The 17295-nt window shown below is 42.1% G+C and overlaps 1 protein-coding gene across 1 annotated transcript in view; it reads left to right on the forward strand.

Moving 5' to 3' along the window:
* The window catches only part of PAPPA (pappalysin 1), a 265699-nt gene that overhangs the window by 116612 nt on the left and 131792 nt on the right, over positions 1–17295 (forward strand). Inside the window, exons 8-9 of the mRNA XM_051855823.2 lie at positions 7108–7236; positions 12899–12990. Coding sequence (XP_051711783.2) covers positions 7108–7236; positions 12899–12990 — 221 coding nt within the window. The remainder of the gene's footprint in view (positions 1–7107; positions 7237–12898; positions 12991–17295) is intronic.

Here is a 17295-nt window from a genome sequence, read left to right on the forward strand (position 1 = left end):
TATGCAGGTAGTTTAGTCTCACTAAGGGTTGGTTTCCTCATGTGTAAAGGAGATATAAATTATTATTATTCAAAGGAGTGTTGTTCTGATTGATTCTACATGTAAAGTATGAGGCATAGTGCCTAGCATATGATAGAAAACAAATTGAAATTATAATTGCTAATGTTGCTTCAGAAGATGGAGTTTTAAAGAAGTATAGCACAGTTCAGTTACAGAGGCTATTTGGAAAGATAGACCATGATAAATGAAAGCTATGATAGCGAGACAATAGGAGATCAATGAGGAATAATCGAGAGGCTCAGAGAAGGTTTCCTGGAAGAAGGAAAATCTGATGTGTCCATGGTGTAGTGAGGCTTTTCTCTTTCTTTCCTCTAAAAGCACTTTGATATTTATCATTTTATCTTCACATTGATATGGCACAAAAGTCATATATCCTAATTAAAAGAAAAACAGAAACAAAGGAGTATAGCAACTTGTCTATAGGTTTCAATTAGTTTTAATTGACCTATTGTGACTATCTGTAATGCAAGCTCTTTAAAAATACATATTTCAAAATGTATAATTAAGTATTTGAGCAAAAAGTCTTAAGGTACTTGGCTTCCTTATGTATATATTAATATTTATAAGATAAGGATGTCATAATCCATAACTAAATTTTTGCATAAGATTGTGGTCTGCATTTGATACACATTTACCCTCTCTATGACATTTGTGAGGAAGAATAGTAAAGAAAGCATGTCAACCAGAAAAGCCAGCATTTTTGTCCTGAACTGCCAAAAATACAAACCTACAACAGACATTTCATTTGAGACATCTGAGGAAGAATGATGGCTAAATGATGGAAAGGTTAAAAAGAAAAACATGTAGCAGATCCACAAAACAACCCTTCAAAACTAGCTAAGCAATCTGATCACATTTAAATCTATCAACTAGAAACATAAAATTAATCAGAGATGCAGTTTAAAGAATTGATGATTAAGTACTAACGATAGTTAACAGTTTGAGAGAAAAAAATGGCATTCAGTATTCTATGTCATAGCTCGGATGTGGTCGAATGGTCAAATCTCAGATGGAATGTTAAAGTTCAGTTTCAGAGTGAACAGAAAGTCTCAGCTCAGTAACAAGTTCTTTTTTTTCACAAATGACTTTTGTTTTTTTTTTTAATATTTATTTATTTACTTGAAAGTCAGAGTTACACAGAGAGAAAGAGAGGCAGAGAGAAAGAGTGGTCTTCCATCTGCTGGTTCACTCCCCAGATGTCTGCAATGGCCAGAGCTGCGCCAGTCTGAAGATAGGAGCCAGGAGCTTCTTCCAGATCTCCCACGTGGGTGCAGGGGCCCAAGGACTTGGGCCATCTTCCACTTCTTTCCCAGGCCATAGCAGAGAGCTGTGGATCGGAAGTGGAGCAGCCAGGTCTCTAACTGGCGCCCACATGGGATGCCGGCGCTGCAGGACAGGGCATTAACCCACTGTGCCACAGCGCTGGCCCCCATTAGCAAATTTTCATAAAAGAAGCAACAAGTTATTCTCACCGTTTAAGTGAGAAGATTTTGAGCTGAAGAGCAACTCTGAATCTAAGAACATTCTAATGGTGTTGGCAAGACTGAGAATGGGAGATGCTAGAGGCTGGCTCTATCAGCCCTCAAGGTTGAGATGCAGGCGGCAGCAGAAATGAAGATATTGAAGAAATGAAGGTATTGATGAGGTAGCTTTTGGCTGGGGAGAATCGAGAGGGCTTTGGGTCTGACTTGACATAGGGACAGACTGACAGTGTAAGGCTTTCTAAGTGGCTTTAGGAGTAGCTAAAAGGAGCAGCCTGACATAAATGTCCTACTTTTAGAATAACCATGAAACCGATTCTAACCTCCAGCAAAACCTTGGGAGGCCATTGGCTGGTTGCACTGAAAGAATTCTGTTCTACTTAAGGTTCTTGAGAAAAGTACCCTTATTTAGCATTCATTTCAACTTTAACTTGGAGAAAATGTTTTATCACAAATATGTCAGTGGATAAGTGCCATCTTTTTAGTAGCGGTTGCACCATTCCCCCTTCCTCGTCTTTTACTAGCAGAGTGACTTGGGATTCCCTTTCCCTATCTGAAAACTTGGAATAACAACTCCTTACCCAAAAGCTGCTGTCAGTCTTCTGTAAAATAGTGGGAAATAAGCCTTGCACCCAGAGTTGGAAGAAGGATCATCATGGTGTATCCACCAATCAGAGGCATCCTTGTGGTAGGATGCAAGTTACAGGGGGACAGATTTTGCCACAGGGTAAAGCCAAACCTTCTGGGATCCAGAATTTTCAGAAGTTGAATGGACCATATGGGGAGAGAACAGCTTTTAGGCACCCTGGGCACCCTGGGCACCCTGGGCAAGTAATGTGATACAAAAATTTATCATCAAACCCTGACACACACGGTTGTTTGTGGCCCCATCTTCATGAGTTTACATAACCAAAGTTACATGTAGTTATCCATCACTCCAGCTTGTCTTAAAGATTGTGGCATCACTCCATTGAATGAGAAGGTTGACAATTCGCCATTACTAGGAATAGGTTAACACCTATTAACTATTGTTCATAGGCTGAGATATGTTCTCCCTGATCGGTGACAACTAACTGAGCACCAAAAAGGAAACCTGTTGAAGTGAATTGGATATGTTCTTGCATTCCACTTGTGGGAAAGTGTCTGAGACCAAGTTTATAAGTGATTTGAAATTAGGCTCAGGAAGGTAAAGCACTGGTCCATGACTCTCCAGCTAGTATGTGATGAAGCCAGGGCAGAAACATGTTTGCTCGCCTCTCAGTTAGTGTTTACTGAGGAGGAGGAGATAGAAGAAGAGGGGAGGATGGGGGTCACCGTAGGGTGGAAGGGAGAAAATATTCACAAATATTAGCCAACCACCTTAAATATTATTGGCCACAAATCACTGTGACACACACCACAAATGAAAAACCAAGTGTAGAGAAGTAGTTTTTACACATGCATGATTTTCCACAGAAGTGCGCCATCTACCTACTGACCCTAAGAACCCCATACCCTAGAATGTCACCTGAAGCAAATTTCTTATTTTATTCTATAAGATAACCATAATATTATTATTTTTAAAGGTTTATCTATTTGAAAGGCAAAGCAATGGAGGTAGAAGGAGACACACAAACACACACACACACACAGAGAGACAGACAGGCAGACAGACAGAGGAGAGCCTTCATCTCCCGGTCCCCTCCTCAAATGGTTGCCATAGCCAGATCTGGGCCAGGCTAATGCCAGGAGCCAGGAACTTCATCCTGGTTTCCAACATGGCTAACAGGGACCCAAGCAATTATGCCATTTTTTTCTGTTTTCCCAGGGGCATTAGCAAAAAGGTGGATTAAAAGCAGCGCAGACAGGACTCAAATTGCACACCAATATGGGATGCCAGCATCACTAGAGGTGACAATCTACTGCATCATAATGCTGGACCCAATACTATTCTTAATATAAAGTAGACCTCCATATTTTAGAGCAAAATGGATGTGTAATAAAATGCATGTAATATTTATCTTGTGCCTTCATGTGCCCCCTGAAAATACTCCTCCCCCATCCTGTGCCAGTTTTAGAAACATCACCAAAGTTTAAACTCATTATTCTAGAAGTAGATAAGATAGCCAATAAGCTTGAAGACATTGTGAAGCCTGTAATTCTTTCAATAAATTAGCATTCTAGGAGTTTACAAGATAACCATTATTCATACATACAATATGTCATTTGTTATGCATTCACTTAATTAGTCTATTGATAAAATACTAGCTGAATATCTATGGATTTCTGGTCTACCTCTGATATTAGTGGTTCCTCCAGAAGTACTAAAACAAACTCACTTTGCGGGTAATGCATCCAACATTCTCAACAGAGGCCTTCAGCACTCATAAACTGCAACTCATTATCGCATTGCAAATCAGAAGACATTCGCTGTCCATTGCGCCTGCACCTGTTATCTTGGTCTTATCCAAACAGCCCCAGCCCTAACAGCAGCTGTAATAACAGATGGACAGCAGAACATGAGATTTTATTTTACATCATCCTTTTGTTTATGAAATCCTCCCCCCATCTCAACTCTGGGATCTGACTGGAATTCTCTTCATTATCATTGTGTGAGTTTTTCCGTAATATTTTTTATTATTAAAAAATAAATAATTGGTATATAGAGAGAAAAATGAAAGAAATGACATCTCTCGTTGAAAATGGTCAATGGGGGCTGGAGCCATGGCGCACTTGGTTAATCCTCCACCTGCAGCGCCAGCATCCCATGTGGGCACCGGTTCTAGTCCTGGTTGCTCCTCTTCCAGTCTAGCCCTCTGCTGTGGCCCGGGAGTGCAGTGGAGGATGGCCCAAGTGCTTGGGCCCTGCACCCGAATGGGAGACTAGAAGGAAGCATCTGGCTCCTGGCTTCGGATCGGCGCAGCGCCAGGCATGGCGGCCATTTGGGGAGTGAACCAATGGAAGGAAGACCTTTCTCTCATCTCTCTCTCTCTCACTGTCTATAACTCTACCTGTCAAATAAATTAAAAAAAAAAAATAGTAAAAAATTAAGGGTAGAGATTTGGTCATGTGGAATTGGCATACTTTTTTAAGATTTATTTTATTTATCTGAAAGAGTTATAGAGAGGGCCGGCGCCATGGCTTAATAGGCTAATCCTCTGCCTACAGCGCCGGCACACCGGGTTCTAGCCCTGGTCGGGGCGCCGGTTCTGTCCCACTTGCTCCTCTTCCAGTCCAGCTCTCTGCTGTGGCCAGGGAGTGCAGTGGAGGATGGCCCAAGTCCTTGGGCCCTGAACTTACATGGGAAACAAGGAGAACCCCCTGGCTCCTGGCTTCGGATTGGCGTGGTGCGGTTGGCAGCGCGCCAACCGCAATGGCCATTGGAGGGTGAACCAACAGTAAAGGAAGACCTTTCTCCCTGTCTCTCTCTCTCACTGTCCACTCTGCCTGTCAAAAAAAAAAAAAAAAAAAAAAAAAGAGTCACAGAGAGAAGTAGAGACAGAGAATGAGAGTTCTTCCATCCACAAGTTCACTCCCAAATGCCCACAATGGCCGGAGCTGAGCCATTCTGAAGCCAGGAGCTTCTTCTGGGTCTCCCACATGGGTGCAGGGGCCCAAGAATTTGGGTCATATTCTTCTGCTTTCCTAGGCTTATTCGCATGGAGCTGGATCAGAAATGGAGCAGTCAGGACTCGAACTAGCACCCATATGGGATAATGGTGCTACAGGCCAGGGCTTAAACTCACCGGCTCCAACGCCTACACATATCTTTGCCTTGAAGGGTAACTAGCAGTCACCATATTAATTTTGTGGTTTCAGGAATTCTTCAGGACAGAAATATATGCAATCTAGGAAAATTAAAGTCCTGACAGGGACAAACCCCTGGTATTGCAATTCCAGGACAACACCCTGAGACAGGATACAAACAGGATTTGGCTGAGAAATCAAGCTCCTCCATTCCAGACCATATTTCCGTCCCTGACTGGACCTGCTGCAACCACAGACCATCCCACTCAACTACCAGCCAATTAGGAGCAAGAAATTCCTAAACTACAAGCCCAAAAGGCCCTCATCAGGGCTGTTAGGGACTTCCCGAACCCAAGGGCATGTCCAGAATAGCCTCATATGACCAATCTATGACCTTCCTGGGGAGACAGCGATGAGCACACTGCTATTTTGAGCATGCCATGTGCAGAAGGAGCAACATCACCTGTGCAGAACATGAACTGAGTGCAAACTAAAGTGCCACGTGGCAAAAGGACTAAGTCAGAGCACAGCAACACCTCCCCAGTCCAATAAAAACCATGGCTCAGCTTTCTTTGGAGAGCCCGCCAGTGAAACCTCTCTTTGCTGTTCTGTCTCCCCTGTGCTAGAGCATTAAGCCCTCGATAAACATTGTCTGGGTTAAAAGTGTGACCACTTGTCAATTTGTATTACTAGTGTATCAGAACAAAAATCTAGTTGGTAGCAAACCCACAGTGCAAGGGATGTGAACACTGTATCAGGACCAAAACAGGGATAACAGAAACAAGATATAGTATATTGCTCAACAGCATATGTACAGTTGCTTAACCTCTCTCTGCCTCAGGCTCAACATATGAAAAATCAACGTGAAAATACTAGTTTCTGTGTAGGATTGTTTTGATTCTCAAATGACAAAATTTATGCAAAGTGCTTATCCATGCATGTCCAATTTTCAAGTAATGGATGCTGCTGTTATTATTTCAGTCAAGAGTGAGGGACATAGGCAGGACCAGGTGGTGGGGAGGTGGGAATCACTGTACAGGTAGTGTAAGGAAAGGGTTTCTGTCTAGGTCCTTAAACAAGGGGACTCAGTCAGATAATCCCAAGAGAATCTGAAGAGATAGTTTCCCACCTTTAAACTTTTGCTTTTTCTATTTATTTTTATTATATGGCTTCTCCCAGACACCTTTATTGTGGGTCACATGATATATGATACTTTTCCACCAGGAAAATTTTGTTATAAAAATTAAAGGTAGGGGCCAATACTGTGGCATAGCTGGTTAACTACCAACTGCTGTGCCAGCATCTCATACGACCTCTGGTTCGAGTCCCGTTTGCTCCACTTCTGATCCAGCTCCCTGCTAATGGGCCTGGGAAAGCAGTAGAAGATGATCCAAGTGCTTGGGCCCTGCATTCATGTGAGAGCCCCAGAAGAAGCTTCTGGTTTCAGATCAGCCTAACTCCAGCCATTGCGGCCATTTGGGCAGTGAACCAGAGGAAAGAAGATCTCTGTATGTGTGTGTGTGTGTGTCTGTAACTCTGCCTTTCAAACAAATAAATAAATCTTTTTAAAAATTAAAGGTAAAAATCATCCAGTGCTGTATGTGGTTATCAGTCCATTGGTGCTGCTTTTTATTGCAATACATCCTAGTGCAGTCCATCATGTTTACCAGAGTAACTTAACCACAGTAGATAATAATAATTATTGGGATAAATGTGCTTTAATTTCAAAAATGAGCAAGACTGATAGGATATATCCAAAAGGATCAATTTTTCATGCTATTCTTGTCTGCCTTGCCAGCATTATATTTGTAGAGCTAACAGTCTTCTTTTTGCTTTCCAGGGATCTAAAACATGGCAGTATGTACCAGTACCAGGTCATCACCATTTCAGGAACTGAAGAGAGTGAACCATCACCTTCTGTCAAATATATCCACGGAGATGGGTATTGTGGTGATGGCATTATTCAGAAGTAAGTAGATCTAGCTCAGGAAAAAAGGAGGAGAGAGGATGCTAACTAGGATGGGGATATTCAGTGTGCTTACTGAAGAGAAGAGTTTATGATATACCCTTCAATATATGAGCTATGAATTGCCAGGGAACCCCAGCAGTTTCTCAACTGGTCTTCCAGCAGTTTCCTGGCTTCAGAAGAAAAACAATAACTCTTTTTTGGACACATACATTTCTCAAGTATATAATACAGTAGGTGAATTAAACAGAGTTATCATAATGTACTTACTACCACTTTGCTACTTACTACCACTTCACTACTGTTCTTAATTGTTTTATGCATGCCACATGGATTCCACTAGTCTCTTCTGCAATACCCTACACTCAGTAGTTAGGGAACAGTCCATCTAGGTTAAACCACTTCCACATTCCATGCCAGTTACTATCTACATTTGTTAAAACTGTATGCTTATTTGCTCTTTCTGTGTATTGTGTTATATCACAATGTAAAAAAATGCATCAAAGGCTCATAGAAATAGCAAGGTATTTCACTGTAGTGTTGAAACTATAAATAATAAACAGTGATTCAGAACGGGTGCTGAATATGAATATGAGTCTGAGGCAAATAAGCCAGTGAGTATAAATATTTCAGTCCAAAAGGAAAATGATGACTAGAAAATAGAAAGGTGAATATCTGAAAAAATGGATTCTATTGGATTATCAGTGCATTCATGCCCTTGTCCTCAGGGCAAGATGTTATGCAACTGCCAGACAGGGACAAGAAGTCATGAAGACTTTTGCATTGTTTAAAAAACATAAATAAGTAAGCTTTTTAGTTCTTCTCCTCCAGAATAAGCACAAAATGCTTTCTGGCAAAAAAAATTAAGAGATTTGTCCACAGATATGGATATAAGAAAAAGTAGTCATTCAAAATTAAGTTCCTTATTGCTAAAATTATATTCTCGATTGCTAGAGTATTTGTTTGCAAGTCACATTATTGCTAAGAGACTTTAAAGCTATTGACAGATTCCATGATAAGCGTTATGTGCAGAGATGATAAAACAAGCTATTGGCAAAATTCTTTCATTAAATGCACTGTTGGGTGTCACATAATATCTGTGCTATGTGGAATTGCAATTACTATTTCTGTGTGGGGAGGGGCTGTATAAAGAGAGAATTTGCTTCAAAGTTGGATGAATCCACTGATGTGCAGAATATGAATCAGCTCATTGGTGTAGGCCATATCTGAAAAAGAAGTGATTGGTGACTCTTTTTATTCATCACTAACACTGATGCTTGAGAGGAAGAGCAATTTAATTTGTTACTGATGATTTAGTGTGCATAATGTAAACTGGAACCTCTGTTTCAAGGTGAAGGAACTAAGTAGGAATACAACAAGGGTGATTCAGTTCTGCAAGTAAAAAGAGTTTGCACACATGAATATCTGTCCACATAGACATCAGGAATTATCCAGAAATACGTTTTCTGATCATGACTTAGCATTGAACAAAATAGTAAGTGTTGCAAATATGATCAAATGAGGCCCAGTGGGTTACATCTTTTCCAATTACTCTACAAAAAGGTAGTAGTGCATATAAGATTCCATCCTCCTGCCCCACTGAAGTATTCCAGTGAAATTATACCAATCCAAATGTTTAAAGAAGGAATGACATTAAAATCATTGGCACTGGCAAGGCCACTAATAATTATCTGCAGAATTTTAAGTGACTTACTGAAGAATTGTATCTCAGGGATATATATTTATGTCTTAAATTTTCTGTACCTATAATTTCACTTCCAAATTGTCAAGATTTTAACATTGAAGAGATAATGCAAAAGGTTTAAGTTTTTAAGTGAGATAAGGTACGAATCAGCTAATTGCCAACAATTTGACTCCTCAGACCTTGACTATAGAGCCCCTCATTTGTTCAAGAATGCAACTGATATGTGTTCTTGTGTGTGTCTAAGATCCACACTGAAATGCCACAGCAGAAAATAGAGATATAGCTTTCAGTGCTACAAAATCAGGGGGAAATGAAACCATTTACTATTCTCTCCCTTGTTTAAACACCAACTTAGCACCCTTTGGTGCAACTGTTGTCTGAAGGAACCCTAAACAATGCAGCAGAGCTGTCTCTAGGGAGAATGTGCCCTTCATTTGCTAGTCCAAGACTGGGCTGCATATCCAGGGAACATCAGCAGTCATTACTGACCACTCATAATTTTTCAAGTTAGCACAAAGAAAAATAAAAAAGAAACTCACGAGATTTGAAGCCTGGTATACAAATCAGTCTATTCATTTTGGAGCCTGGCATATAGATGCATTGTTAAAATACTGACAACCATACTATCCTTCTCTCTGATCTAAAATTATTAATACCATTATTATCATCATTAATTTTAAACAGAATTATTAATTTAGTATTTTTTAAATTATTTTTACTTAGAATCAGTATCCTAAGTAGGGTTCAAATACCTGATAATTTGCCTGCAGACATCAAGTACTCATTGACATATTTTATGCAAAACTGAATGTAGCTTTTGAATGTTTCCCTAAAGAAAAAAGAGAAGAAAAGGGAAACTTTGGGGGAGAAAAGAGAGATAACAGCTACCAGGATTTTTCTTGGGGCAATATTTGCTCATTTGGTATCTATGTAGGAGAATTTGCAAAGAAAAACCTACCCACACTCAATGAGGCCCCTAGTGGAAGAGTGATTCACAGCAGCAGATTCTTCCAATTTCATCTGTAGCGTAAATGTGAAAGCACTGGGTGAATATTATCGTAATTACTATAGGATTATAAGTATTTCCTAAGCCTCTGCTATGCATATGACACTGTGCTACATTATCTCCTCGAGTCCTCCTTATAAAGAAGGAGAACTTAAGAAGTATTGCCATACTTTACTGAAAAGACAACTAGTGCAAAAGAGATTAAAGAGGTTTCCTCAGGTTTACACACCCCTAAGGAGTAGAACCAATGTGTGAACTGAGGGCCCAGATCTCATCTGAATGCAGCAATGCATTGCAACCTGACAACCCTGCAAAACTGACTGGTAAAAGAACGACTGCATGCTGTCTACCGAATCCCAGGCTTATGCCAGGCAGGGGATGCTGGGATGATGAAAATTCTGTCACTTCCTTTGGCATCTAACTGCCTGGTATGGGAGATTTTCAAGGAACAATCAAAACCAATCAGTTTGACAAGTGCTGTGATAGATGGAGCTAGGTATCTATGAGCACAAAGAAGAACGGCCACCCACCCCAGTCTGAGGTCAAAGAAGGTTTCTCAGAACCTCACTATCTAATGATAGATCTGTCATGCCTAGAAGATATTTGTGGTGACCCTAATGTTTTGGTTAAACCATTAGAACATACTGTTTGGGTGGTGGTGGAAGGCAGGTTGGAAATATTCTTTGTGGCTTAGGCAATCAGCCCAGGTTTAAGGGGGAAAAAAAAGTCTCTCCCCAGATAACCCATGAAATAGCTAAGAAGCAGAAGGTCACCAGCAATTTCCAGTCTGTAAGGTTCACTGGCAGAGATTGATGGGACAAACTAAAAATGTGGACTTCTTTGCCGTGGGTTTGCAGACAGAAGAGGAACTTGGGTGGCTCTTTAGAGATCAATGCAATGTCCTAACCATCTTAAAGATTGATTATGAGGCACCCCACTGCTACTCTGACACCTCCTAAAAGCAACAAACATTGCCTAGTGTGAATTGCCTGAGTGAAAGGAAAAGTCTGAGACCTCCTCCATGCTGTGACAGTTCCTAACTGGCCTCTAGGGAGGGAGGGACCACTGCCACACACCCTGGAGAGACCTCCCAGGGCTAAGTAGGAATGGGAGCTGTGAGTCCCTGAGCATCTACTATGGGTCACACACTGTGCCAGCCACATTAATTATATTCTTGCACCAAACTCTCAGGAGTAGGCTTAATCACCTCCTGTTTAGGAGGAGGCTGAGGCTCAGCACTGTTCAATGGAATTTTCTGCAATGATGGAAATGTGTTCTGTGCTTTCCAATACAGTAGCCACTAGCCACATGTGCACTTTGCGTATTTGAAATGTGGCCACTGTGACTGGGGAATGGAATTTTAATCTGTTTCTTTTTAATTGACTTAAATTTATATTGTCACGGATAGAAAGATCAGATACAAAGGTCAGATGGCTTACCCATGATCATGCAGCATATTTGGAAGATGGATTCTAATTCCAAGTTTTCTAGTTCTAAAAGGATAGGAATTTTCCAGAAGGCAATGATCCATCCACTCTTACTGTTTTTGCCCCCTCCTTGCTTAAGCCCAACTCAGAGAGCATTGCTCATTCTCTGCTTATCCCAACCTCTGCAAAATCCCCCTTATATAATGCAAATGATTCCAACAAAAGCAAGATGGAGACATTTTTATTTTTCTTTAAAGATTTATTTATTTATTTGAAACTCAGAGTTACAGAGAGGCAGAACCAGAAAAAGAGAGGAGAGAGAGGAGAGACACCTTCCATCCATTGGTTCACTCCCCAAATGGCCGCAATGGCGGGAGCTGAGCCAGACGTGGGCCAGACAGAAGCCAGGAGCCAAAAGCTTCTTCTGGGTCTCCCACATGGTGCAGGGGCCCAAGCACTTGTGTCGTCTTCCAGTGTTTTCCTAGGCCATAGCAGAGAGCTGGATCGGGAGTGGAGCCACAGGGACTGGAACCAGCGCCCATATGGGATGATGGCACTGCAGGCAGCGGCTTTTTCCGCTACACCACAGCACCGGCCCTGACATTTTTATTTCTTAACAGCAGAATCCCACAGGCCTTGGAGTTCTTGATGCTATGAAATGACACACCAATGGAGAAAGCAAAACTTTCCAATGAAAAAGACCACTAAACTGGAACAAGTGAAAAATCCTCACCATGTAGGGTATCAGCGGAGTAGAGAGGGTGCCAAGTAAAGAATATCAGTGATTTTATAGAACTTCCAAATTTTCCTTCAACTCCACCATCTTAAAATCAAATCATGAAAGTGACATGAGATTTCTTAAGACACAGAGGGAACAGGCCCTTTCATGTATGTGTTCATTCATTCATCCATTTCTCACATGCACCTGACTTGTTAACTGACTTGAGATCTCATATACTGCTCTTGAATAGGAATTCCACTTTGTCATCACCAACACAACATAAGGCAAATAGAACAGTATCTTATAAATGTAAAGCTTTAGGGGTAGGCATCCAGCATATCAATTAAGATGCTGGGGAGCTCTGGCTCCTGATTGCAGTTTCCTGCTAATGCAGACCCTGGGAGGCAGTAGTGATGGCTCATGTTATTAGGCACCTGCCACCCCCATGGGATCCCCAGATTGAGTTCTGATTCCTGACTTCAGCCCTGGCCCAGCATTGGCAATTTTAGGCATCTGAAGAGTGAACTGGCAGATTGACTTTCTGTCTATATATCTGGCTATCTGTCTCTTTCTTTGTATGTGTGTGTGTCTGCCTCTAAAATAAATGCATAAATAATTTCTACAAAATCTACACCTCTTCTTAACCTCAGTTTTAAAAATGAAGATACAGACTCAAGCAGGAAAGGGACTTGCCTGAGGTCTCACAGAAAGTTCATGGCCTGGGTTGGAGGATAAGGGAGTTTTCCATGTCCAGCCATGATGCTGAAGCTGATCTGCCAAATTTCTCTTCTACATCTGTTCTGCAGAGACCAAGGTGAGGAATGTGATGATATGAATAAGATCAATGGTGATGGCTGCTCTCTCTTCTGCCAACAAGAAGTCTCCTTCAACTGCATTGGTAAGTCTTTGTCATGTCTGCAGTCATGTGGTTGGACAATTACAATAACAACAACAGTTATGACTAGGTGATGATTTACTCCTTGATGTTGCACATGTGCATAGAATGCCTCCTATGTGCCAAACGCTGTTTTAGACTGCATGAAATGCGGCAATAAAAAAAAAAAAACCACCACCAAAAAGCTAGCAGATATAACTACCACTGAAAGCTTAGGTTCTTATAGATGATGACCATGCCATGGAATTTTTTAAAAATTAAGCGTTATCTTATAGGCATCATTATTGCTCTTCATCACACCAACTCCCTATGGTGGCTATTCCTATAGAGGTGCAAGGCTTTTTTCTTTTTTCTTTTTTTTCTTTTTTTGCCTGTGTTAAAAGAAAAAGCAAAAGTCAGAGAGGTGCCAGAGCCGCGGCTCACTAGGCTAATCCTCCGCCTTGCGGCACCGGCACACCAGGTTCTAGTCCCGGTCAGGGCGCCGGATTCTGTCCCGGTTGTCCCTCTTCCAGGCCAGCTCTCTGCTATGGCCCGGGAGTGCAGTGGAGGATGGCCGAAGTGCTTGGGCCCTGCACCCCATGGGAGACCAGGATAAGTACCTGGCTCCTGCCATTGGATCAGCGCAGTGCGCCGGCCGCAGCACCCTGGCCATTGGAGGGTGAACCAATGGCAAAAGGAAGACCTTTCTCTCTGTCTCTCACTGTCCACTCTGCCTGTCAAAAAAAAAAACAAAAACAAAAACAAAAACAAAAACAACAGAGAGGCTATACAACTTCAGAGTTGCACAGGTCAGAAGTGATTGAAGACAGAAGTGGGACTTGAACCTGATTTTATCTGATTCTCAAGCCCATTTTTTGGCATAATCTCTAATCAGGATCCAGGAACCTCCAAGGTCACCTCGGCAGGCTCAGAACCTTGGGCAGTCTCCCTGACGTGAAGAAGGAGAAATAGCAGACCGGCCTGTGTTTAGAAAGCAAACGTCCTTTTCCCACCTTTCCCGAGTCAGATGGGAAATGTGTTTTCCTCTGCCTTCTCAGAGTCTGGCTGATCTGGCTGTTTCAGCCCCACTTGGGAGGCCCTGGTCAGCCCGGGGCTGGTAAACAGACAGGGGTTGGGGGGCAGGGATGGAATTTTGAGCTGGCCCAGATGAGATCATACTTCCTTTAAGATGCAAATCGATACCTGAAGATCAAAGGTCCTCCAGCTAATCCCTAGGGCTGGAGGTGAAAACTAATCGCAATTCATTTGCAAGTACAAAAGACAGAGGTGCTCTATCTGAAAAAAGGAAGGGGCAGCTACAGAGGGGATGAAAACCCTGGTGGGAAGATTTCTCACTGAAAGGCAATTTTCTAGAAGGACTAAAGGGAAGGAGATGTCATCGCATCCTCGCATCTGCAGCGAGTTACAGGGGTGCGGTGTTAGCCCCTCTCTTTTCCCAAAAGATTGTGAGCTCAGAGAAGGTAAAGATCATTAGCCATTTCATTTTCCTTCAATTCCCACTGCACATTTATTGAGAACGTACTATCTCCTTGGCAAGGAGTGAGGACAGAGCAACACCATAGAGATTCTCTGAAAATGGGGATTGGAAAACGGGAGGAGGCAGACAAAGGACAGGGGAGTTTCTAGACAAGGCTTGGAAGTTTTAATTAAAGGAGATCACCCCCCACTTCTATGTTGATTTGAAAAAATCTTGATACTACTCTAGCATTCTGGTAGAAAGTACTTTGGACTAATATTAACAAAACCATAGTCAGGTCCCAGCTGTGCTCAGAACTTGCTTAAAGCTGTTCAAGTTGCTTTCCTCACCTGACCTTCAGTTTACCTTATGTAGATGGAAATGATTAGATTAGGTGGTCTCTAGGAACCTGCCTTTCTGTTGTGTGATCTCCAAGGCAAGTGACCAAATTTCTTAGTTTTGAGCTCAGTTTGAACCAAATCCCAGCCCTCACCATAATCCTCCTGGCAAATAATGTTACTGCCACACCACCGTGTTAGAAAATGCATGCCTATGTTACTCACGCTAATGTGGCAGGTAAGCAAGTACTTCAGGGAAGAAGGTAGGATGTGGTGAAGGTAGGATATGGTACCCCACAAGAGATACCTTGGCCCTGATCTCTATGTGCTATGTAGCTTTAGAACTTCGCAACAATAAAAGTCTCTTACAGATAGAAGGTCATCATCCATGGAAATCACCTGCAAACAGTAGTCCATGAGGCAGAATCCTCTTACTACCTGTGTTTGTAAGCAAGGCTTTCTTGGAAAATAGCTCTCCACTCATTCATTGACATCGTCAATTGCTACTTTCTCAGTAAAATGGAGTGCTTGAAACAGGGGCCCTGTGGTCCTAAAAACCTAAAATATTTACTGTCTGTCCCTTTCCCTACAACAGTAGTTAATCCTTGGTCCACGGATGTGGGGTGTATTCCTACCCTGGCCTTTTGGAACCTGAAGAAAAGAATAGGTGAAAATCAGGATGTTGTTCACCAAATCTTAGGAAAAGAACTGAATTCTCAGCATTTAGTCCTGGGGACTGTAGGAAATACCACCAGACTGCAAGTCCAGCCCCAGTTTGCCTTACTTCTTCCTCAGATCTTGCTTCTTCTATTGTGTTTTGGCGAAAATGATTATATTTGACCAGATGAGTGGTTTTTCAAACTGTGTTAACTGGAGTGTTTAGAGGAAAAGAAAAAGCTGAGGGTATTAGCAAGAGGATGAGACTCATAGATCCATCTTTATATAGTCTGTTACTCTCTACCAGATTTTAAGTGTTCTGATACTGCTATTTACTGAACACCTATAATATACCAAGCATATTTATAAAATCTTCTTCTCATAATAATTCTTTTGTTGTACTGCTTTTGCAAAAGAGAAAACTGAGGCATGTGGGTGGTAAATTAAGAATACTAAGTTAAGTAGTAGAGCTTGGACTTAAACCCAAAGAGACTGACACTAGGGTGGGTGCTTGGCACAGTGCTTAAGATACTGTTTTGATGCCCTCATCTCATAGTGGAGCGCCTGGGTTCGAGTCCTGCCTCCACTTCTGATCCAGCTTCCTGTAAGTACACACTCTGGGAAGCAGCAAGTAAGAGTTTCAGTACTTGGGTCCATGCCATCCACCTGGGAAAACCAGATTGAGTTTCAGGCTTCTGGCTTCAGTCTGGCCCAACCATGACAATTGCAGGCATTTGAGAAGGGAACCAACAGATGGAAGATTCTCTCTCTCTCTCTCTCTCTCTCTCTCTCTTTCTCTCTCTCTCCTTCCCTCCCTTCCTCCCTCCCCCCCTTCCTGTCTCTGTCTTTCAAATAAAATAAAAATAAGTATGTTAAATAAAAATAAGAGACTGACTCCAGAACTCACTAGATAAAGTTACCTGGTTTTGTAAGGGTTGGGGGCAGGAGCAGGTAGTGAATGATGAACTTTCATGTAGCCAATTAATGAAATAAGATACAAAGCTGTTGGTGGTATAGACAGGAGATTCCTCTTTACTCTCCCTGGGTAATGAGTGGTATTTGTATAGGAAGAATGACCTCAACTATGCCATTTGCTGTCCATTCAGAATCCCATTATGTGCATACACAGAGGCATAGGTATTCCAGGAAGAATGGGGTCTGTTCAGAGATTTGAGTTTCCTGGGACTCCGTTCCAAGGACAAACTCAATAGCTGCACTCTACAAAACTCTGTTCCTCTAAGGGGGACAGCTGAAGAATTGACAGTGGGTGTTGGCTCCCAGCAGATCCCACTTAAATGAGTCAGAGAAATGACGACTGAGTGTGGGAGGCTTTGCTGAGGTGAATGTTGTTCTTGTTATCACATTTGTTGGGACAGCGGTCAAGAGAATAGACCTGGCTCATGTGCCAATGGCTAGGCCTGAATGTTCTCATATAGAAAATAAAGTCCCAGGAACCAACTGTGGGTGATGTTTACCAATATTTTGGGATGCTTACTAGTCAGCTTTCCTTCCTACATCTAGGGAGCAGAACCCAACCTGACCCCATTACAGCTGTTGATAATGCAAGCATCCATTCTCCCAGTCTCCCCTTTTCCTGAGTGGCACCTGGTCAGGACTTTCTCTCTGCCTCCCAATCAGGCTTACCAATCCAAGTCTTTGCAGCAGTAGCTAAGGGGGATAAGACGTGGAGACCCTGTAGAAACCATTTTTTATGAGGGGGCTGGGAGTGGCTGCAACCCATGTCAGCTTTCAGGGGCCGACCTAGCACCATGGGAACAGTACCAAGGACAGACCTGGCACTACAGAGACAGTCCCAGGGACAGACCTAGAATCACAGCTAAGTGTGCAGAGAGCACT

Source organism: Oryctolagus cuniculus, chromosome 1 (genome assembly GCF_964237555.1).
Source record: "Oryctolagus cuniculus chromosome 1, mOryCun1.1, whole genome shotgun sequence".
In the NCBI taxonomy this organism is placed as follows: Eukaryota; Metazoa; Chordata; class Mammalia; order Lagomorpha; family Leporidae; genus Oryctolagus; species Oryctolagus cuniculus.